The sequence below is a fragment of the Strix aluco genome, chromosome 2 (assembly GCF_031877795.1).
Source record: "Strix aluco isolate bStrAlu1 chromosome 2, bStrAlu1.hap1, whole genome shotgun sequence".
NCBI classification, from domain to species: domain Eukaryota; kingdom Metazoa; phylum Chordata; class Aves; order Strigiformes; family Strigidae; genus Strix; species Strix aluco.
The window spans coordinates 134,743,421-134,767,696 of record NC_133932.1 but is presented as its reverse complement, the minus strand read 5'-3'; the positions used below and the strand labels follow the sequence as shown (position 1 = coordinate 134,767,696).

Genomic DNA, 24,276 nt, shown 5'->3' with positions numbered 1-24,276 from the left:
TTTATCTGCCCCCCCACCCCCACCCCTTCCATATCCAGGGACGTCATCTAGCCTGTGCTTGAAACATCCTAAGCTTTATCAACAGGTTCAGGAAACTGTGCTCCATGTGACAAATCTGGTTTATCTTGAAATGGCAAACCAGATGAGACTGATGTGGTTTCTCTTGCAAATATTTCTCATATCTCTGCCTGCCACTGCAATAGCAGGAGGATCTATGAATCAGGTGGTGCCAAACAAGCTGCAGAACAGTTTGCTCTGTGTTAATGGGGTTAAGGATCATGTTTCTGTCTTTAGAGCTCCTACTCAATTCAGAGTGTGAAATGTCATCCATTCCTCTTCCTTCTTTTCATTTTCTTTTGGGTGGGAGAATGAAGAAGGAAGTTGCTCTCTCCCTCTGGCATTTTCAATCCCTGCTTTTGACTCAGACATTGCAAAAATGACTTTAAGCTATCAACCACCACTGAAATAATCAATTTTCCCTTTTTGTTGTCCCTTCGCTTTCCACCTCTTTACCATGTTTACTTTGGGTAGGTGGTGTCTTACTGCAGGGAAGCTATAGTGAAGGGATTACTGGCGTTTATATCTGCAAGGCCTTGAAGCTGGTGATGAAACAAGTGATTTTCAGCTCTTGTGGAAAAGGGTTCACCACAGCTGGTTGAGAGTGTGATCTGCCCTCTTTTTTGCTCCTTCTATGCTGATTTTTTAGGCAAACACTGAGGAAAAAAAAAAAAAAAAAGAAGGTTGCGATCATAATCCTAGGGAGAGAAGAAATGAGTTAGAAATGCTCTATTTTTGTCATGTTCCTTAAACTCTTTGATCCTTCCCATAGCCCCTTGATCTATCACTACGTCATCGCGTATTGAAAGCATTTTTTTTTTTTATAGCCCACAGCTGGATTCTGGGTTATTTCCAAAATGTCTTTACTTCCTGCACAGTGTGTTGGTTTTTCTTGAATAATCCAACTCCCACCCCCAATGAGGTATTTTGGATTTTTTTTGCACGAAGGAAAAATATTGAAACCCTGGCTTAACCCCTGAGCATGATCCTTGCTGTGCTGACACAGTAGATCATGGCAGTCCTTGTGTACAGTGCTTCAGGTGGAGGACAAAGGTACGTGCACCATCTAACAACCCCACTAGACCAAATAATGAAGCAGGGGATACATTGGGAGACATGAAGGAATGTAAGTTATTTCAGTGGAGAGAGAAACCAGACATAAGGCAACAACCTGAAGGAAACAATGCCTTTTTAATCCAGCTCATCAGTCTCTTTAATTTTTCCAAACACTGCAAATTTAATTTGATGCTGAATACCTTCTAGATTTCAGAGGCTGGATGCACTCAGCAAAAACTTTAGAGCCATTGCACAGTAGCCTGCATTTCCATTAGAAAGTTTAGAGCATTGGAATGGTGAAATATGGAGAACCCAGAAGCACAGATAATTATGCTCAAACATGTATCATCAGCCCCCTGTCAAGCGCAGGTAGAAGAAGCTACAGCAGCAGCATCGAAGATCTGAGTAAACTCCTGGTCTCCTTTTTTTATACAAATTTGTAACCCCAGAATGATGTCAGAGGTGAAAAAGATGAGATATTGCTGATCACATGTAGACATCTGGGAGGTTGGCATCTATCAAATGAACCACTGATCTTGATATCCTCCACAGCTCATGGAGGGAAATGGAAGCCCTTCTTGCTCATGATTCATCTCATTCTCCAGCAGATGAGTCACCTACAAGGAGCTCCTACTTTCTCCTGTGAACATGAAGGGAGTGGTGAGTGACTAACGCAGACACAGATTCAAAATTAAAGGAAATGAGTCCCTCTTGCAGTCAGGAAACTGGATTTTTTGCTGATTGTATGTATACCTCCTGCCGGTGTAAATCCCAGCTTTCCAGCCCAGGTTGGACATATCAATCACTTAAAATACTTTTCAGGTTTCCTTGGGAGAAGCCACTTGGGGATGGTATTTCTGGATGTGTTGCAAACATTGTAAGTGATTCTGCCATTCTGTTGTTGCTTTGAGGGTCTGACATCTATCGTGCCATTGAGCAAAGTCCTGAACAGGGCTCCTGCCCTCTGGAGCCTCTGTACCTCCTTGTACAGAAATGCAAAAATTTTTGTTAGCAAATTGGGATGCAGCTTCTGGGATTAGCCTGTACATCCCTTTTACTCCTCAGGTCAACGTCACTGGGTTTTAGACAATGATCCTTACAGATCTCATGACCCATCATATCTAGAAGGTCTGTGCCATATCATAAGCATCTCCTGGTTGGAAGAGTGTGTTTCTTAGGACTTACTTCCTGGTGTGAGGCTCCTGTATTTTTATCCTCTCCATAGCATGAGTGAAAAGAAGAGAAGCTCTTCTTTGCTCATTGTACCCTTCCAGAAAGTCCATATTCCTGCTAGGACACCTCACATCTTAATGGATGAAATAAGCTGTTCCTAGGACGCGGGACTATGAGAGTGGCCACACTGCTTATTGTTCATATCAACATTGCTAGATTTAGAGATCAGTTGTTTTCAGTTGTCAGGTAAGACAGTCTTGATAGATGTTTAAAACACCCCAGAAGGGACCAGTCCTTTTACTGTACAACAGTGAATATCCACTGATTGCAAATGAATAATAATAGCTTATGCCCAATGAAAAGTGGGAGCATAAAGCCCCTGCTGACCTTTCCCTTTCTCCAGACACACATGTGCCAATATCCATTCCTCTGTCATCCGCAGCACTGAGGAAGCTTCTCACCTTTCACATATGACACTCCCTGTGGTTGCCCCATGGTGAACTGCTCCCAGCTCAGCCCATTTCATCCTTGAAAAACGCAGAGAATTTCTAAACAAAGATACAAACCAAAAAAAAAATAGCCAGTGCATTGTGCAATATGAGGTGGTCATAAGGCTCGAGATTCAGGGTAAGAAACTCATTGGAGATGGTCAAGTTAATCATTGGTGATGCCTTTCTGGCCACTGAACAATTTGCTCATTGGTATGTGCAAGGAACACATTGGACAACTGATTTACGTATACTTTGCCTGCCCTCTGGTGGTGAATGGCTGCTGATTAATTGTATGCATACATATATATTTATATATACATATATACACATATGTATATGTATGTATATATGTATGCACGTATGCATATGCATTGACATATATGGCAGAAAACGCTTTCATATGAATTGTACCTTGAATCTGAATGTTAAAGATGTGAGTAGTAGTTAATTATTGTCATTGGCTGTCACTGGTCTTTTCACTGCTGAAGATTTTCCACCTTGCTGTGATTGTGTTAAAATTTAGTTCAGTTAAAATAATTCTGCATGAAAATAATAGGAGTAGAGTTAAATATTTGTTCCAGCTTGGAGAGACCAGTGAGCTCTTCATGTGTCCTTTTTCCTCTCTATAAATAAACTGCTGAAACTGGGTGAGCTGTACAAAATCAAGAGCAAAATGTTTTTCCAGGACCAGTTCTTATAGCAAATACAGGACAGCATAAAAATAACTGCCGCAGCATGGATGTGCTTTTCCCTACACAATGCCAGTCTGGGTTAGCAGGAGGGCACAGAGAGAAAGGTGGGCCTGGGATGAAAGCTTGGGGGAGATACATTCCTTCAGCCCCTCGGTGGGATTTATTTTCAATTCAGCAAGGGTTCAGCATCAGATTTCCGCTCATTTCCCCTTGTAGCTGCAAAGAGCAGAGGGATTTGCCATGCAGATCTCCACACCTCCTACAAACGTGTCTTACATAAATATAAGAGGTATTGCCTAAACACAGTGTTCTAAGCTCTTTCTCTTTGGATGACCTATTACAGTGGGGAGGGCAGCAAAGGTGACATCTCGGGCTGTATTCATGTTGACGGGGTTTGTCTGTGGCTAGAGGGAAGTGAACCAGAGAAACTTCTCATCTCAACACCTTCATTCTCCACTCAGCATTTCCAAGTGAAACTACAGTCTTTCCCCTTCGGGAAGACAGCCTTCAGCCCTTGCAGCCCTTGAGATGTGCAAATCCTTCTATAGATTATGGTTCTGATTTCATATTTTCCTTGGATTGTGTTTTGAAGCCACGCACAGGGATAAGCACACCATGTCCCTGGACTCATGCAGCCTTAAGCAACATGGAGGTGATGTCCATAGTGTCCAAACCCACCATTTAAATCACATTGTACAGTGACTGTGACAGTACTTGTCTGCCTTTCTGTCTCATGGTAACTCCATCTGAACCAGTGACAGTTCCTGGGTGCTGGATTCAACTGTTTATTTGCTACCTCTGGTGGTCCCTAGGCCAACAAGCACACACCAAACAAGCTCAAGGCATGTCTGGGGCCAAGGAAATTCCCACCATGTAGTTTGGGTGTTTGAGGGGGGAAGACAGTTTATTAGATGGCTCCAGTGACAGGGAAGGGTGTCTGGCACGTGTCATTTAATCGTGTAGGTATCTCTGTTGCTTTCTGAGGACCATCAGTTTGTGCTTTTCCTTTTCTAAGTCCACAGAAGCACCATGCAAGGTTGGTTGCTGTCAATGCTCAGGGCCTCCTGTTGTTCCAGATATGGGGAATGATTTGCTGGAGACCTCTCAGGACATGAAATCTGCTGTCCCACCACAGCTGGAGGATTCCCCATCTCAGGAGATTCTCCACTCAGCATCTTTCCACCTGCCCATCATCTGCTGGCTGGGCATATGTGGACAATAGTGTCTGAACATACAACCAAACCAGGTTCATCCCACCTAAATGAAGACCTTTTTGTCTTGTAACCTCACCTGGTCAGGAGGTTATTATTCTCATGTCTCCTGGCCCTCTCCACATACACCAGTTCTGGACAGTCTGCATCCTTCCCAATCCTCCATCCCCAGGACAAAGCTACAGCAGCAGAGGAAGGGAGGAGAAGGGTTTTAGGCTGATCCCTCCTCTCCATTGAGAAACAACGTTCACTGGGTCACCCTGCAGATTGGACCTGAGGCTTGGACCCACTATGAGTATTGGGGCATATTTCCCTCTTGTCCTGACTATGTTGCAGTCCTGACAGGTGCAGTCAACCAGAGCAACCTTGATGACATCTCTCCATGAATAAACTTTGGTACCTTATTTGGATAACAATTTGTGATTATTCCCTCCGGTACTTTCTATGTGATGATGGTGTTTGGGGAGCTAGAGTTACAGATTTGGCTGGGCAGACAATCACCTCTGCAGGGAGCCCACACAAGTAGGTTAAACAAAAGCTTTATTTCCACACAGTGTTCTTGGGAGACACTGCCAAGATTTCACAGACGGCTCAAAACAAGGACTGGCAAGGAATGCTCTGCTCCTGTGATCCTTTCTTATGGCAAACAGCCCTGAGTCGCAAAATGGATTTTCAGAGCCAAGCCTGAACTTCCTTTAAAATCAGAAGTGTTCAGATTAACAGTTTTCAGGTTTTTTCTTTAAAGCAATATTGTACCAGAGCAGAGCTCACATGCAGAGGAGTGTAAGCAGTTTCTACAGCACCAGACTCTCAATCCATGGTTAAAGCCCTCTGATACCACAGCAGAAGAAATATTCAATAAGCTGTGGTCATTAAAGCAGCTAATTGCAGCACCTCTGCATCAGATATTATCCTGTGTTAGGCGACGTTCAGACAGTGCACTGCTCCTGGTGAACAAAGACCTCGAGATGGGAGCTTCAACCGTACAGAGTCTGTTTGCTGCCTTCTCTTCCTGCCCACAGTTTTCTGACTAGCGTGGAGAAAGGTCAGTTGGTTTCCTGCAGGATTTCAATATTTTGCAATGCTATTTCAGTTCCAGCTTTTGAACGAAAAAATAAATAAAGAAGGAAATTGGATGTGGAGGCTGGATCTGAGACATCTGCCTCCAGGGTTGCTTTGCAGCAAAAGGCTGGAATTGGTGACTGAGATAGCCCAGCAGACGGACAGCTGAGGTGTCTGGCAAACAAACTGTTAGAAAACCAGACCATTTTCCATTTGAAAACTGCAGAACATTTGCATCTTGGCAAATTCTAACAGCTATAGCAGAAAAGCTTCAACACTAATAAATGCCTTCTGTTCAAGACCAACTGGAGTTTAATACATCATATTGTGGTTTTCATTTGGACATCGTGCCTATGTAGATATAACATATTTCAGCATTGGTCCTTGGCCCTATATCGACTTTCCCTGAGCTTCTCTGCATATGTTAATGAAAAATGTTTCAGACATCTAGCTTTGTGAAAATGAGCATATTTATTTTCAGAGTCTGTTTTACAGCTTTTTTAACTGTGCCTGCAGTCTGTACTATCTGGTTTGACTCCTGGACAGCCCCAGAATGAGAAGAAATAATGGCAAAAGGGGGATTTAATTCCTTTGAATGAAATAATTTTAATGTGTCAATGAAATCAGTCAATAAAAGAGAAACAGCTGATAAAATTTTTCTTGACTTTCAGGAGATCCTAAACAGGTCCTATGCAGGAAAGGAGACTGGATTGCACCAAGTGATGACAAAGTGAAGGACAAATGCCATGGATCAAGACAGATGTGGAGGCAGGAAGCAAAAAGAATTGCATGATCAGGATTCATTGTGCAATTTTTGTGGGCGGTCCTCACAGTCCCCTGCTGGATCCTGTGCTGTTTAGCAGAATTTAGAGGTGCTCAGAGACACTGGTCAGGGAAGGAAGGAGAACCAAGGGATACTGATATCTGCAGATATCATAAAGCCAGGCTTGGGGAGGATTGTGAGAAACTAGCGAACGAGGAAAAAGATGGTGAATGAAATTTAATACTAACAGCTGTAAAGTGACGAGCATCAAAGGAAAAGTGTTGGGTGCTTCTTACACTGCACAAAACATGTAGCTGGTTTCATCAGCTCAGGGAAACCTGTCCTGTGGTCATTGCAAGAAGATTGGGAGAGTACCCTGGTGTGGCATGAATACTGAAAAGCTTCATCTACTTTCCTGTCTCAGCAGTCGCTGGCCCAGGAGCACTGCGTGCTGCTGCTCACTCACCAGCCGCAGGAGGCTGGAGGAGAGGATTGCAATGACCCAGGGTCTGGAAATCATCCTGAATGCAATGGCTCTCGGTGCATTTTTGGAGGTGTGGTCCAACTCTGTGTGCTAACCCAACCTCCTTACATCAAGCTCCCTGTATCCTACAGCACTGTCCCCACAAGCTGACCTACAGCTCATCAGGCTCAGTTTTGCCTGCAAGAGCTTTATCTAAGGTCACCATTGCACATGGCTTCAGTTTGAGCGTGAAGAGCTGTAGTTCCTCTGCCTTCTCCCACCTATTTTTTTATTCAAATGATTACTTTTAACACAGATGGGGGCAGTGATGGGTGTCACACTGGGACTTTCTGGCAGGACTGAAGGGGAATGCAAGGATGTGTGGCTACAGCATGAGGAAATCCTTAGCCCACCTCCACCAATGATGCCCATGGACTTGCATCCAGCTGATGACCACAGTTATGGTGTGTGAGTGGGTGGGTGAAGCGGGGTAGGGGTCTGCCTGTGCACAGGACCTTGCCAGACCACGTTCTCAACTGCACAGATGTCTCCCGTGCTTTCAGCAAAGGGACAAATCCATTGCTGGTGTGAGGACGGAAGGTTGCATGGGACAGAGGGCTCCTGCTGCAGTGACCGTGGAGCTGTCCCTGACCTCACCACTGAAGGACACGTCTCTACAATGCCAAGGTAAATAACCAGAGCTTCAGGGAAGGCGGACGTGCTGATTTTTTACATGAGGATGTCAGGACAGAGACAACATAGTTTCATGAGTTCAAAGAGAGGTAATGCTGCAGAAGACTTACCCTCAGCCCTACTCCTGCCTTCACCCGGCTTCAGTCCCAAACCCCAGAGAAGCATCTTGGTATTTTCCGATGATAAATGTGGAAAGTGGTATTGCCCCCTCCCTACTTTAGTATCCCCTGTCATGGGAAACTTTCCCAGATGTAGGTCCTTGCAACTGTTTGGACACCCATCTGTGCTGAAGCTGCTCCATACCTTTCTTGGGTTCTTCTGCATCCCCTCATACCTCTTCTGCCTGACTGTTGTGCTGCTGGCTTGTGTATTTTGACAGCTGCTTCTAAATTGTTGAATAATGGAGTGAATAAGTGAACAGGTGTTTCCATAGGTGCCTTATCTGCACAGAGAGCCGAAAATTAAGCTGAGAAGTAAGCTGAAGGTAAATATACAAACAAGAACAAACCTTTCAGGTGGAGGGATAGGTCTCCAAGGATCTTTATTGGCATTTGGTTTTAATTCACTCTTAAAAATACTGTATGAAATATGAACTATATTCAGACAGTGTATATTGTACATAAATACATCTTCTACAGCTCTCAGCGGGTTTGCACGATCGCATTAAAATTCTCCCTATAATGTTAGTGGTAGAACCTCCGGCAATCACATGGTAGGTTCTTGTTGATAGTGGTTTCTAGAGTGTGCGCTTCACTATCTGAGAAATCCACCAAGTGACTTGTCCACAATCACCTGAGAAGTCTGCTGCGGAGCTACAAAATTTACATTTGCTGCTGCCAACCCCCATCTTCCTCGTTACAACATCCAAATACTAGTTTTAGGAGCAAAATAACAAGAAAAGAGCCTGATACAGTAACCACAGTTAGTATGGGAAGAAATCTCATGAGTAAACCTAAACCTGTCTAAACAGAACAATGCCAGGAAAATAAAAATATATTTTATGGCTTTCTAACAGTAGAGGTTATCACACTCAGGGATGAGTCCTTGGCCTCTTCCTGTTGAAGTTAAGAGGAAAAAAATACCACTGGCTTCAAAGAGAATTAAGAATTATCCTGGGATTACTAAAGTCGTCAGTGATTAGAACTTTGCTTCTCTGCTACCCTTTCCCACAGATTTACTATTTTATTTTTTTAATAAATTCAAAGAATGTTGTTTATTTTAGAAGACTAGAGGCTGAAGAAAGAATCCAAAAACTGTGTGCAGAAGGCAGATTTAAATCCTCTTGTTTAAATCATCTTCAGCTGGAAAATTCAGTTTTTGGCTACCCAGCATTTTCTTAAAATTGTCTTTTCTTGGACTAACAAAAACACACACTCAGAAGATTATTTCTTAGTGGTTAAGTATGAAATAAGAAACTGGGAACCCCAAAACTGAAGTACATATGTATCTGAACCTATGTGTAGATTTTTAAAAGGAGAATATGTGCATAGTGGTAGACTGAAGAGGTGTGGTGGTGTTTTTTTCCTCATGCATTTACAGATGTTTAATTTGATATATAGCAAAGATAGAAAGCTGCTGTCCCTCCCGTTCACTGTCACATTATCAGCTAAATGGAACAATGGGAAGGTTTTCAGGGCGCAAGTCGCTTCACAGATTTTGTTTTCTGCTCATATGTATCTTCCTTTACATCCATTTTGCCTGTGTTCTGGGAAGAACAAGTGTTTCAGAGAGGATTAGCACATCTAGACAAGCCAAGTGGAAGAGTTTCCAGACCCAGGGAAAAGGTCAGGGAGCCCAACACCTCCTCTGAACCAGTGATGATATCTATGTCAGAGTGAGATTCATCCAACTTAACTTTATTCATCTGTGATGTAGGTTTCTCCACCTGAGCTGATCAGTGCAGCTCCTGTTAGAGTTGATGGCAAACACTTTTAGGGCATGGTTCATCCATTTGAATGCAGATAATTGGGGATGGGATTCACTTTGGGGTTAAGACACCCAATTTCAAAGGTATATCTCATTAAACATACCTGTCTGGTATTATTTCAGATTTTAGGATCTGCTGTCTGGCCTCCAGCTGCCACTGCAAAAGGATCTGGTCCTGTATCTTATTTATCAGCTCTGTTTGGATGTTGTAGGTACTCTACAAAACTCTGCATCCTAAATGGAATTAACTCTAAACTCTACATCCTAAATGGCATTAAGTACCCGTGTTTCAACAGCTGAATTGCATCACAGATATCTCCCTTTGGGTATCTCTGCATGCACCAGGCTCCCATTGCTTGAACGGAGACCTTGCCAACAGTCAGTGAAGTTTAAGGGTGACTGTGCTAGCCAGATGTAGGCACCCGTTTGAGGCTCAGCTGAGTCATTAGGCTCTTTGGACTTTCTGGCTCGATCTCCATTAACTGTAGCGGGAGCTGAGACACCCAGCACACACAGAGGTATCCACATGTAGGAGCCTAAGAAACACTCCTGGGAAGTGCCTGTTTCCCTTCTCTGAATGTTAGGGGACCAGTCTGGGTGACTGTCTCAGACTGCACCTTACAGGGCTAGATTTAGCCAGATGATTCTGCTTTTGCACATCATTGTGGGTATTTCTCTTAATTTGGAGGCCAGCCTTGACTACACATAGGCCTTTCCAACTCTCACTTGCATGGAAATACCACACCAAGAGCAGAGGGAGAGGTCTTCTGTCCCCTGTAGAGAGGATGCTCTTTCTGCTTGCCACACCTTGCAATTTTCTTTAGCCAAGACGTAAGGTCAGATTGATTGAACCCATGCCAGTACGTAACAGAACAGCACTGATCAGTGTTTTTAACATGGGAAAATAATGGAAAAGACATGAATTATGCAGAAATTGTTTGACTCTAAACTCACATTTGCACAGACCAACCCAGACAACATCCCTCCCTGGAACTGTATATTGAGGTATATTATGTCAGAATTGCCTGGCCCATGTCTCTTTCACAGGACTTTAATCCTGAATGAATTTGCAAACAGAGTGTGAGCACAGTGCAGAAGGTGAAAGCTTTCCAAAGCCCTCTTTGACAGCTCAAGTGTCATTTGAGCCTTTTGACAGATGTCTTTCAAGGGCCAAGTTCTCCCACCTGAAATATCAACTCTCACCAGTAAATAAGCAAAAGCTTCTTTCACAAAACCAGGTGCCACAGAGTAAAATCTTATTATTGAAGAATATTAACAAATTTCCCTTCTGTTTTCACTTTTCAGATGTTTATACCCCAAACAGCTCATATTTTGACAGTACACGTGTTTTATACTTGCTACGGTGAAATAGTTGTGAAAACAGTATCTTCCTTAGCTTTGTGGAGCTTGGCTTGCCTCATTTTGTAAAGATATTTGCAATAACCAAAGGAGGTTTGGTGAGTGGTTGTTGACTTATTTATCATCTGAATGATAAAAATTTGCTTTGGTTGCTCTGATGAGAAGAGTTCAAACTGAGCTTGAGAAAGGTCTCCATGTATTCAATGAGCACCTTCTGGTGGTAATACTGATTTAATTACCATATCTGCTGTTCTCTTCATCCTTGCAGAAGAGAGGACAACAATTCCCAGAAGTTTGTTAGAAGCCAGATGTTGAACAGGAGTAAAAAATCTGGAAGAAGTGACCAACAAAATAATTATTTGACTTTGATGAAGTGTGCTCTGAGAAAAGTGCCTACAGGTCAAGAGCTGGCCCTTTTCAGAAAGGTATTTTTACCCACTGGGAGGCTTACTTTGAAGACAACTGCCTTTGAGACCACTTGAAGATTGAGAAGGAAAAAGAGTGATGTGTTTTAGGCTTTGCACTGCTTAAGTGATGTGCTTTTCATTCCCTCAGCCACACTTGCAGGAAAGAAAATTGATATCTTACTAGTATTACTCAGCTAAAGGAGATGCAGAATGTCATTCTCTGCATCTCAGTTTTCCAATATCTTGGCATTTCATTTTCATCCTGCTTTGGGATGAAAAGCATAAAATGTTTTAGATATGCTATACGTGTGTGTGTATAAAGTGAAACAAAATGTTCTTCCAGTTTAGATCTGGAATTACAAAGATGACATATTTTGACATTTTGAGCAGAATCACATTTTGGCATTTGGAAACAAATATTGATTCATACCAAACTGTTCCATTTCAAAACCGTCATTTCAGTTTGAAAATAACATTAAAATGGCATTTGCAGCTGAAATGTCAATTTAAAAGAAAATGTTTCAGCTTAAATTGACATACAGGAACAAAACATTTTGATTCAAAATTTCCCCTTGTGGGGAGTAAAAAATATTTTTCATTGTTGTCAAAATCATTTTCTTCTGAATTGCACTGATTTTCATGAAACCAGAGTTTCCTACAGCAACAACAAATCTATTTAATGCAAAACAGTTAAACTATTTTAGTACTTGGCATTATTGTTCGAATCCAGGCCCAACAGCCGGACATGTTTGTACTGCCATGCAGACCTAGCTAAAATATTCTTTGGGCTCATCTTTGTGACAAATGCTGATGAAGAGCTGTTGCTATCATCACCATCGCCATCACTTTCCTCCCCTATGGACCCCTGCCAAAAATGTACATACAGCTCTGAGCTGGTGCTCAGTTTCACAAGAGATGATGGTCAGGATTAAACTGTCTGCTCAGGTTCACCCTCTCAAAGATCTAAGAGGCTTCATCAATTATACTGCTTTTGGCTGGAAGGGAAATAAATGGAGGGTGTGAGCTCCTCTGCTGGGTTGGCTTCAAGGTGTCCATCCTGATCTTACTAGTTCTTTGCTGTGCTCTTCTCAGATTTCATCCTCTTCAATACTTATTCCGTTCTCCTTCATGCTTCCCAGCTCTTTAAAGGTTGCTTTTGTCAGTGTCCTCTTTGTGTCCTTCAGGACAGATTTGAGTTTCCTGGTCAGTGCATCTGGCCAGTTGTGGCTGTAAAACAGAGAAGAGGAGTTAGCAACCTTGTTCACTAAGGAATAGCCTTTTGTTTTGCATCATTTTGTGTCAGACAAAGCAGAAACATTAGACGTTCTCAAAGCCATCAAGAAGCATCACGCAAGGAGGGATGTTGGTAGAGAACTGCAGGGATGTGGTGGTCCTAGTAGACCATACAACTGCTGGAGCTGTTGCATGGGTTCATGGGATACATAGAGCGTTCATCCAAGGATATCCACTTTACAAATATAAATTACATTTACATAAAAACAACCAGAGGGCTTCAGCTGCTCCTGAAAAACATTCCCAACTGTGCATCATAAGCCTCATAAAGCCCCTAGCTGGTAACAAAAGAGATTCCCTGTTAATCAGCTGGGCTTCTCTGGATTTGAGATCATTCACTGCCACCAATGAGAAATCTGAAGGTCCAGGTGCTCTGAGAGTCCCATGATCTCACCAAGCCCAAGATAGGATGGGCAGAGAACCAGAAAGCCCTGACATTCATCTCAGATCCAGGTGTGGTTTTGCTGCCTTAGCTTGGCACTGTTCCTGACAGAATGAGCTCTGCTGAGTACCAGGACTTAAGAGTTGGGCTGAGACTACATCTAGATTCATGCTAGTAAACTGCTGTGATGGAGCTGAAGAGGATCATTTGCTATGATGCTCCAAGTGTGTATGGTGCCCAGGCTCTACTATCTGCTAGTGGGCACAGATTTATTATAACACAATGGGAGTTTCAGAGACAAAACAAAGATCAAGGACTTGTAGAAGGCCAGAAGCTGAGTGAATGGCGTGGTTTTAAGTAGGTCTCAACTCTGCAGCTGTCCTGTCTTACATAAAGCATCATATGAAATCAAATTTACTGTGTATAATAGAAAAAAAATCATTCCAAACAGAAAAGAACAAAATGCTAGCCCATACCACTAACACCATTGTGATTATTAAAAAGAAATAGTTGAGAAATTGTTGTGTGTATATATATGGTTTTAAGTTGTACACACCATTGTTTTGTACAACAAAGCAATTACTTTAGAATAGAAATATATGTAAAACTGACTACATGAAACAGGGATCCTGTAGCATTAGGACAATGGGCAATGGTTTTAAACTAAACAAGGGTAGACTAAGACTAGATATAAGGAAGAAATTTTTTACAATGAGGGCGCCATAACACTGGCAGAGGTTGCCCAGAGAAGCTGTGGCTGCCCCCTCCCTGGAAGGGTTCAAGGCCAGGTTGGACAGGGCTTTGGGCAACCTGGGCTAGTGGAAGGTGTCCCTGCCCATGGCAGGGGGATGGAACTAGATGGTCTTTAAGGTCCCTTCCAACCCAAACCAGTCTGTGATTCTGTGTTTCTATGATTCTACCACAAAAGTGTAAGATATGAGGTCCTGAAAGGGGGGAATGAATATTATTAGGACCAAGGATTATTCATACTGGTGACCAATTATTAATACAGAATTGTTAAACAGCCTAATCAAACTGCCCTTAATGACAGTACAGGATGAGCTGTCCTTAAAGTAGCTATTAGATATCTATGAAGTATATAAATATACTTCCAAGTATATATAAGGCTATAGCAAAGTCATCTAATAGCACTGGCACAAGAACCAGGTGTGCAGGGTTGACCACTCTGACACTCTGTGCTGTAGCACTGACACCCTGTACTGTAGCACTAAATGCTTTTTTGTTATCATTCAAGGAAACTGTATTTTACTAATCAACTTAAGGTTCTGCAGATGGTGTTTGATTGTGTGGTTACCTGTGCCTGAGGACTGGCTATTAAATCTGGATGCAACAAGAGAAGAGCCAGGACCTCCAAACTCAGCACACATCATGTTCCCTTCACTCTCACACTCAGTGGGAGACCAGGGGCAGCCAAGAACAACCAAGCACAAAAAACAGGAAAGGGATCTAAAGGCAAATCTAAAGGCTGAATCTTAAGAAATCACCTAAATATATCAACCCAATGAAATTTAAGATTCAGTGGAGGATCTACCCTGAAAATTCATTAACTGACCTTTATGAGAAAGAGCTGATGCCCTTGTCAAAGACGATACCAAAAGTTTTGCAATCACTAAGGAAACAAGGAAAATAATTTCTTTTGGGGTTTTCTTAGGCCTTGTTGGTGTTAGATGTGGAAGATATGCCTTCCAGTATGTTGCTGGGAGATGCCTCTGCATACCAAGAGAGTAGCTGCTGCAGGGTAGAAGAAAGAGGGAAGAGTAGATATGATGGGGAAAAAACAGAAATGAGTGTTTGGTTTCTGCAATTCTGATTTTAATCTTTGGAGAGATCATGCAGGCAAAATCATCTGAGGTTATCCCTGCAGTGGGGCTGAAGGAGTAATTTGTAATTGTATGGGTTTCTATGTAGCTGTGGGTTTCACCTTTGAGGACAAAGAGAATCTTTATCAAAACCCCTGCCTTGAGTGAGCTTTCAGATCTTAACTCCTGGTCAGCCACAACTTGCTAGTCTATGGCTTGGCCAGCAAGATTCAATGATTTGGGTGTTTACTGTGTCTCCTGAACAAGAAGGAACCTTGAGGGATCTCCTGTCACTAAAGATGAGTTCGTGGGATGAGAGGTCAGAATCGAGAGAGGGGCAAAGTCTTGAGGAAAAAAAAAAAAAAGGAGAGAAAATAACTTTAAAAATTGAGCCTTAGTACTTTTAGGTGATCCCAGACTGGTCCTTTGTCCATGTAGGACACACTACCTTTATGTTTATATATCTAAAGGTCAGGAAAGAGCAATATAGGTGACACTAAGATTTATACACCATGGGTCACTCCATAAATACAGCAGCTATCAATCACATCAGGGTGAAATCTTGTCCTTTTAAACTCCATAATGAACTCTGATTGAATTGCACGGGGTCTAAGTCTCATCTCCAAAGTGCAATCAATCCAGGGATCACAGGGAGTCATTGACCTCTCTGGGGGACAGTTCTCTGCTGGGCCTTGAAGGAAAGAGAGGAATCCCTTTCTCCATATCAGAAGCACTGTAAGATACTGGGGGGTGGGATTCAGCTGCCTGAGGATACTGTCTGTCAGTATTTGAGATCTCATGATTTATCCTATGTGGTCTTCAGCTGCTGTTTCATCTAGCAGCCTTGCACAAGTGTCTCTGACAACCATGGTGCTCTGGGCTGAATCCCACCTGCATGAGCAGGTTAATAGGTCCATGTAAGATCACAGATCCTACTGCAGGACAAAGTATAAGGATCGCTAGTGGTATAGCCAAGAGGTTTATCTGCAGATAACTGGAGGTGCAGTTTGGTGTTCCTCATGCTTCGCTGTAGGTTTTCATCAAGATCCAGCCCGAACAATCACTTCCCTTCAAAAGCAGGTGCCCACCAAGGACGACAGAGTCTAAAGTCAGTCTTTCAAGGTTAAAGGATTCACATCCTGTGCATGAGGAGCAGGGTCTTGGCCTTCCTCTAGACTCCAGGCCAGATGAATACTCTGAAATATATAAATACTCCGAGATGGGGATCCATATCTTATCACAGCAAGGGCCCTGTGAGACTGTTAACAGGTGAATGGACTATAGAACACTACATCTGAGATCCTTGTATAGCATTGCTTTATTGCTATTAAGGAAAAATAAGAATATTGATGGCATATTCCTCTTCATCATAAATGTCTAAGATAGAATAGCTGGAAACATCACTAAACCACAAAGAAAGTACATGGGAAGAAGTGACTGTTGAGGACATAATTGCCTCCATTGAAAGCTTCAAGCACACAAGAAGGATTGAACCAGGACTGTTGAAAAGCTCCAGGTATAAACGCCTTATTGATTTTTCTGCTGTTTCCCATGAATTGAGCCAAGTGGGCTAATGAGTACCTTCTGTTCTCTATAAAGTACTGCTAATCAGCCTTGCTTCAGTGCAGAAGTCTATGTCTGTGGGTGATATACGTACTAAATGTTTTTGTATCAGTATACATGCAGTGTTTGTCAAGCAGGGCTAACCCAAGTAAGAGATCCTCTTTGTTTCTGAAGTAGCTTGTGCTCATAGGTGTAGATCAGCAGGGTGGTCTTCTGTGCCTTGGAGCTTATATTTAGCAGTGAGTGTTCACATATGGTAGTGTTTATGCAGGTCTCTGCACAGTGTGTACCATATTTAAATCTTTTTTTAAAATGAGGAATTTCTGCCCAGCTGCTAGAATAGGGTGAGCCTTAGACAAAAAATTTAAGAATCTCTTAAGGGAGATGAAATAGCCTAGTAACACCCCCTGAATCTTTAAAATTTGTGGTTGGGAAAGAGGAACACAGCCAGAAGTTCTCTGTTGGGTTTTATCCTTGTGAGGAAATTGGATAGAGCTTTAGTCTTTAGAGTAATCTATCATCAGCTTGATATGGTGCATCTTAGGGGTTTGTAATCAGCCTATATCTAGGCACTCTGGGCTTTCATCCACCTCTGCCTTTTTCTAAGAAAGTAGAAATTAAGTAAAAGTTAGTTCAGAGGCACTGAGCAGAAACATTCAAAAATCAACCATACAGCATTTTCACAGGACGTCAGATCCCCTATGTGCATGTGTGGGTGTGCATGCTTATATGCCAGCCTTGCTCTGGTAGCAACTTTTTGATCAGGCACCTCAGGTCATGCTGTTATACTCCATGTAACTTCTGAATTCCAATCAAATCATCCTAAATACACATTTATTTCTTGTACCAGTAGGTACCATAGTGATGAATAACAGCGTTGCATCCTGTTTCATGTCATGAGATATGGAACTACACTAGGCAGGAGATATACGTTACAGGAAAACAGCAATAGGCAATTTGGATTCTTCCAGACTTGAACTCCAGCTTTATCTCTGTGTTTACCATGGACTGGGCTCTTCCTGGCACAGTGCACATTGACATCCAGTGGATCAATAATACACTGCAGGTAAACACAGTAATACTGTATGTCTTTCAGGAATGAATGTGATAACAGGTCATAAATTTTCTAGGAAATTGCCCAATTGTTCCAAGCACCTTTTGAATGAGACACTTTAAAAGAATAATACATATTTTTGACCAAAAAAAACAAAACAAAAACAAAAACATGACACTAAAAACAGCAAAGTGCAGACAAATAACACATAAGCAGCCACTAAATAGCAGAGCTACATTGGGACTGTCCTACAGCTACTACCTCAGATCTAGGCCCTTTTGCCAAGGAGTTTTTCAGCTTTCCTCCTTTTGAACTCTGCAATTTCTTCTGAGGGTAACCCATGAGCTTTACACCTGCAGTGAACATGTAGGCCATTAGAGAAAGAATCAGTTCAGTTTCATCTGCAATAAAGAACAGACCGTAACGGAGAGCAAGTGAAAGGTAAGTGTCTTCTGGTGCGAAAAAGGAACACAAATACTGGGCCTGGTTCCGATTTTACTTGTTCCCCTCTTGTATCACTTCAGCTTGACTTATTGCAGAAGGAAGTTAGCTAATTTAATTTTAAGTGTCCCGAAGTTAAGTGCCTGCTCTGAGACTGGCATCTTTTGTAATCTGTAAAGCCAGGCACATCCAGAGAGCTCTTGGCACATCTTAGACACTTCTCCCAGGATGAGATGAATGACTTTGTTGATTGAGGAACACAAACTATATATCTATCACGGCTGTATCCAGAATCTATTAGACAAGATGAATCTTGGGAGAATTATTCCATTATTCCTCTGATCCTCCCCCTCATTCATCAAAGGGAAGAACAGAACAAAACTGCTATGAAGACCTTGCCCTCAGTTAGTTCAGCTCCTGTCAGAGTGCCTTTTGGTCTTCCAGGGGTGTTGCTTTCAGTAACTCTCAGCTCTTAAAGCTATGGGCACTTTTCCAAATGGAAATCCTATTTAACAGTCCCTAGAGACAATCAGTTTTCCCTGAAAGCTTAGCACAAATTTAACAGCCTTTCCCAAGGGAGATTGGAGTCAAGTTTCAGTTCTTTTGCCAATTCTGTCCTACAAATGGAAACGTCTAACAAAGCTGTCCTTCCTTCCATGCCTTACCTAAATCCTCAGCTCTGGAGACATCTTTCCTTTTTATGGAAACATTAATCCCTGTTTATAAACCCTCCCATGAGTGCTGGAGCCTTTAGAGCTGTGTCCCAAGGACAGAGAAGCCAGGAGGATATAATCCTGATAAGTTGAATAAGGAATTTTTTTTTCTGGGAATCTGCAACTCAGGTGGGATTCATCTCCCTGAAATTTAGCTATATGTGACAGAGATGTTTGCATCCAAGCCAAATATCTTGGGCTCTCTTCTGAGCCAGTGGAGGGAAGCAGGCACTGCTGGACCACAGCAGGGGTTTTATCCCAGAGTAGATGTCCTCTGTGGGGCAGAAGAGCTGCACCTAGAAGTGCCTGTTTCTCTGCATTGACTCTAAAAGAAGTGTAAGATTACCAGCTCAGATGGAGGTGTCTATGTTAGAAGTAAATAAATTTAATAAGATTAAATCCTACCAGTTGGAGGGGGAAGAGGAATATTTTGTCTCCAGCCCCTTTATGCAAGCAGTAGCAAAATGCAGCCACACATGGTTAAGCATGAGGGACTTGTTCTTTGAGTCCACCCAGCAGGACTTCATCCACAGGGGAGTGGAGGAGGTTGCTGCCTGTTTCTGCACAATAGTGCAGCAGGTTGTGACCCACAGAAGGTGAAGACCTGATCAGAGTATTTGGGGATCAAGCACAATACCAGGTTGCCTGAGCTCCACCTTCAAGCACTGCTCACACAAATATCAAATAATCCTTTGATAATGACTTGATCTTCATCCACAATAACAAGAAGGATCCAGTGCAAACAGCACTGACACATCTCCTGAACTCACTAATGTCTGAGCAACTGAAGAGGGCTAATCCATCCCAACATCTCACAAAACACTTCTGCCTGGTCAGCTGTTATTTTTCCAAGGTCCTCTCTTCTCACCACCTAGTTTCCAAAGCCACCAGGAGAAAATCTGTAAGGTCTTGCACCCCAACTCACTGGGCAGTTAAGGAATTTGCCTTCTCTTTTCTGAATGTGGTGCACTACAATGATTTTTTCTGAGCATCAGAAACACAAGCCCCTGGCTTGAACCTTAAGCAGCCAGTAAAACTTCTAGTTCCCAGTGACAGGAGAAAAGGCTCAGAGCTGTAGACAGCGCACCTTTATGACTTGGCCACTCTGTACCCTTTAGTGAGAACAAGTGCAACTCAAATTTCCTTGAGACCTGATTCATACAGATGTAGACATACTCTTCTCTACCCTCTTTTCTCTTTCTCTTATCCCCACTTTATATAAACCCGTGTGCTGGAGCAATGCATACCCTATTGCAAGGTGCAGCTATCCTGGGCACCCCATTACATCTCAGCTCTGTGTTCCTGATCCAACCAGCCCTGGAGCTCTTTCACTGACTACTTCCCACACACCTTTGTCTTTAAATTAGTCAGGATTGTTTCTGGGGTTACTTGCTTCTGAGGTGGTTTATTTTATTTTAACCCACATTTCATCATACTCCAGTTTTTCTTACTTTAAATGGCTGGTAGCTTTGTAGAAGCAGTTGTCTGGGGAGCAGAGGATGTTAAAAGCAGCTCTGAGACTGTTTCTCCTTGGTACTCTTCCCTCTAGTTCCTCAGCACTGTTGTTCATAAAAGAGCTTTTGGACAATTATGTAATGAGAAAGACTGTTTAGATGGCATGAGGAAGAGTAGTGTACCCTGATTGGATAGAGACCTCACTTGACCAGCCCATGCAGCAGGTGCAACACCATAAAAATGTTCCTAGACTCAAGCTGGCTCCTGTTCAGACAGTTCAGGTCACTCGTCTTTGGGCTTCCCTCTGCTTCTCTTTTCAAGGGAAGTGTGGGCAGATCCAGGGAGAAACACCCTCAGATGAACTCCTGCAGCCAGGACCTCCCCTAGACAACCTCTCCTGCTGTTGAGGTGCTGATTGCTGCTCTCTGTTCCTCTGCAAAAACACCCCTCAGAGGGATCTTCACCTCCCACTTCACCTCCAAGCCTGTCTGGGTGAGACAGGAGAAACTACTGGGCACATCCAGGCATGTCTGGGCACACTCCAGCCATGCCTCAGGCCATACCTGCAAGCCAGAATACAATCCACAAAGTCAGCAAGGTCCTGAGCACAGTTTCAGAGCTACATTTCCCTAAAGCTATAGAAAAATCCGTGAGAGAATGGGTAATGCATTGAATCATGTCTTCCAGCCAAACAATGACACTACCTGACTTTGCTTTCTTTCTGAACACTGCATTTAGTGTTTCTTGCTATCAGCAGCAATTCTCTAATCTAATATTCCAGCCAATTCTCCCAGAAAACTCAGCTTGCTCAAAAAGAGCTTGTTTAAATATATCAGCTGGAGCAACCACATTCCAAGTCAGACAGCATTGTTCAAGGGAGATGAGTCACTGGCTTTTGTTCCCTTTCTCCCCTCAATCAGATTTCAGAGAAAAATTCTTCTTTCTCACCTGCATTATCTCATAGCCATGACCATAATATTCCTTTTTCTTCATTTTGTTGTTGTGTTAGGGGTTCAGAAATAATTTGAAAATAAAGCATACATTGTGAAGCAAAAAGCATCTGTCCTGAATTTGGGTGATCCAGCCTATGAGCCAGAGGATGCTTTGGTTTCCCCAGATAGCTCTTGTTATATATTATATAAAGTTAATTATGTAATGCTGTGATGCTGTTGTATAATACCAGCTATGTAAGGACAACAAAAATTTTTAACTGCTCTTTGTTCCACAAGCTCTTTTATTTCTGATTTAAAAGTGCATTGGGTAAAAAACTTCAAACAGGAACCTGAACGGAAATCCTTTCACTTATGCCCCCAGAGACACATCAGCATCAACAGCAACACTACAGACTCTCTGCTGATCATCTCCCATCCTGCCAGGATACCTCAACATAGACAAAGCAATGAGACCTTTGTATTGGGTAGAAGAAGAAGAAGAACACCAATGGGTGTTTTTTTCCTGTCTCGTAAAAAGATGTTTCTCAGCTGGTGTTGGGAGATGGATTCTTTGAGTATCCTTCACTGCTTCTCACCCATTTCATCTTCAAACAAGGATCTTGGTGTTTCCTCTAGGGTTGATCCTCATGTATGTAAGGACAAGAGAGCCCAAAAAACTTCCTTCTATCCCTGGCTGCATCTTCAGTTTTTTGTGATTTCTCACATTAGGTTGTACTTATGATTGTGGATGGTGGTGGGTTAGATGCTCTATTGGTCCTTCTGGACATAAGATCTACGTACAAGAGAAGGGATCTGGGTTTGATGATAAAAATCCAAAACTCTCACATGTTCTTGCCCTGGGCACTGAGTTCATGGTTAAAAACCCTTGAGAGTACCCACAATCTGTATCTTTCTTTGATAATTTTTTTTTTCATTCAGTTAAATTTCCATGCTAATTTAAAAATAGTATTAGAAAGGGAAAATTGCTAGATAAAACTAACTCCTGGGATAGAGGGCTCCTGCTGCTTGGGAGCACTGTATTCAGTACCAGAGCAAACTATTTCTGAATCAGGATGGTAAAAGTGAGAAAGTCAGAAGACTGAGTATGTCACTCATCTCTCTGGAACTGCAAACGAACATGATCCTGGCTCTTTTTTTTTTTTCCAAATTTCGTTAGTTATTGCATTTTTCCTAGTGCTAGATATTTTTGCAGTGCTATGCCAAATGCGTCTGTGATTTAGTCCAGGTCAGGCTTGTCTTTGCTAGATTTGTATAACCTCATATCTTTTCTGCTGTTTTGGACAAGAGGAGTGCTCCACCAGTACTAACAAGGTGCTGCCTGTCCCAGAACATCACAGGATGCCAACTTCCAATATCCCACATTTATAAAGTAGCAACTTTGGGCTTTTTCCATGGCTGCTCTTCAGCCCCAAAATTAGTCTCCTGGTGTATGCTCAAAGAAACCTCACAGCCTTCCTGTAAACCTATCTGACTGTGAAACCTCAAAAAAAAATCTATCCTACAGGTAGGCTGCTGCTCGACTGCTCAGCATGCTTGTTTTTGATATCTTATAATCTTGTTACACCTTCTCTATGTCCACCCTAATCTATTGTTTCATGTGGAAGGCTTTTGTGGAAAGTTTTTTTCTTTGCTTTTTGTGGCTATTGCACAATGGAGCCCCAACCCACAAGATCCTGAGGTGCATCAATATAAATCCTAACAAACTGCATGGAAGAAGGAGAAATAATATTCATTACAAGGCAAAAATCTGTCAGGGAAGGTGTAGAAATTTGCCTTGGAGCAAGGAAAGGACTAAGGAGCCTATTGAACTGCCTGCCCTGTTCTATGTGAATCAAAGTTAACTTAAAGCTCCCATGTAAAGCAGGTAAAACTGAGATTTGACCAGATCCAGAAAGAAGGATGTTATTCTTCAAAATGGGAAATTCTCTGGGGCAGGAGCCAGCACTGCAATCTGGATACTAAATTTGCACTTTCCCCGTGTCCTGGGACTACTACTGAACCTCCACCCTATCTCATCAAAAGAGGATGTTTAAGGGTTTCTTGCTTGATTTCCAGAAGGTTTTTACTTCTGAAAACAGATACACAGACCCTGAGCAGCTTCACATAAGGTTAATTTTAAGAATAACCTTTCAGTTAATTTGATTTTATGCACAGTTGGAAGAAAGTAGGGGTGGTAAGAAGCATATTAGGTCTTTTAATTGATCTACCTTTCTTCTTAATTAAAATGTTTTGTATCCTGTGTGAGCCATGTCACTCACAGCACCTGGGTTTCAAGAGTAAAGCACATTTATCTTAATGTCCTTACATAACCGTCAATGTATGAAAGTCTAGTGCAGACAATGGAAATCAATGTGAATGTTCCAACTAATGCCTCCAATAAGTCTGTAATTGGGATTAAACAGAGAGGTTGATGCCTAACAATTAAATCCAAATTATGTAGGTGCAACTGTTGTTCCTTTGTTAGCCATTTTGTGGTGGCTTGAGATTTGTTACTAGACAATCAGATGTATTCTCTCAGCAATTCCAGCAGCTTCACGGGGAAGGAGTGAGCGAGTGGCTGCGTGGTGCTCGGCTGCCTGCTAAGCTTAAACCACTACACTTTCACATTCATCCAACTGCTGTGTGATGATCTATAGTGACAGAAAAACTCTAAAAGAGCAGTGAAGATCAGGACCTTGGGGCAAGAGCAGAAGATCACCTCCCTCTCTGCAGTGCTGTTGGTGGGTTCTTCTGAGGTTACACAAGGATGCTCAAGAACCCCTGATCCTGGGTACACGGGAAATTTTTTTGCTTCCTCTTATTGTCTCCCTGGACCTGATGTATTTTCTGCCATTTACAATCCATGTTTAGAAACAGCTCAGGCCTGTGTAAGTCTGGTTTTGGCACACATGACCAGAGGACAGGCTCTTTGAGGATTATGGAAAGAGCCTCAACAGCCAACAGAGGCCTAACACATGACTTTAAGAGGGTAAAACTAGGATGAGAAGAACCTACTCTCAAGGTAGAAGTGTTGGTGCTTCTTTGGTTGCATGGTAAGCAAACCCAACTTGCTAACCTGGCAAAGTTCCTCCAAGTTTCATATTTCCCATGAATAATGCATCATGGGTATCAACACACATTGCTCAATAGCTCATTTCCATCAAATATTAACAATACTGCAATTAACAATGCACCTGGGAAAACATAATCTAGGAGTGTAGCATAGGCTGGGATCTACATGGCTGAGGAGCAGCTCTGTGGAAAGGGACT

General features: G+C 42.4%; 1 protein-coding gene across 2 annotated transcripts in view; it reads right to left on the bottom strand.

The window, feature by feature from the left end:
- Positions 1 to 8,170: 8,170 nt before the first annotated feature.
- Positions 8,171 to 24,276, bottom strand: part of GUCY2F (guanylate cyclase 2F, retinal) — a 50,964-nt gene continuing 34,858 nt past the window's right edge. The window contains exons 19-20 of one of the 2 annotated variants that reach the window (XM_074816452.1): positions 17,727 to 17,818; positions 8,171 to 12,580 (exon numbers count right to left, since the gene is read on the bottom strand). In XM_074816452.1, coding sequence (XP_074672553.1) covers positions 17,734 to 17,818 — 85 coding nt within the window. In that variant the 3' untranslated portion in view covers positions 8,171 to 12,580; positions 17,727 to 17,733. The remainder of the gene's footprint in view (positions 12,581 to 17,726; positions 17,819 to 24,276) is intronic. The other variant, XM_074816451.1, reaches the window with a different exon arrangement.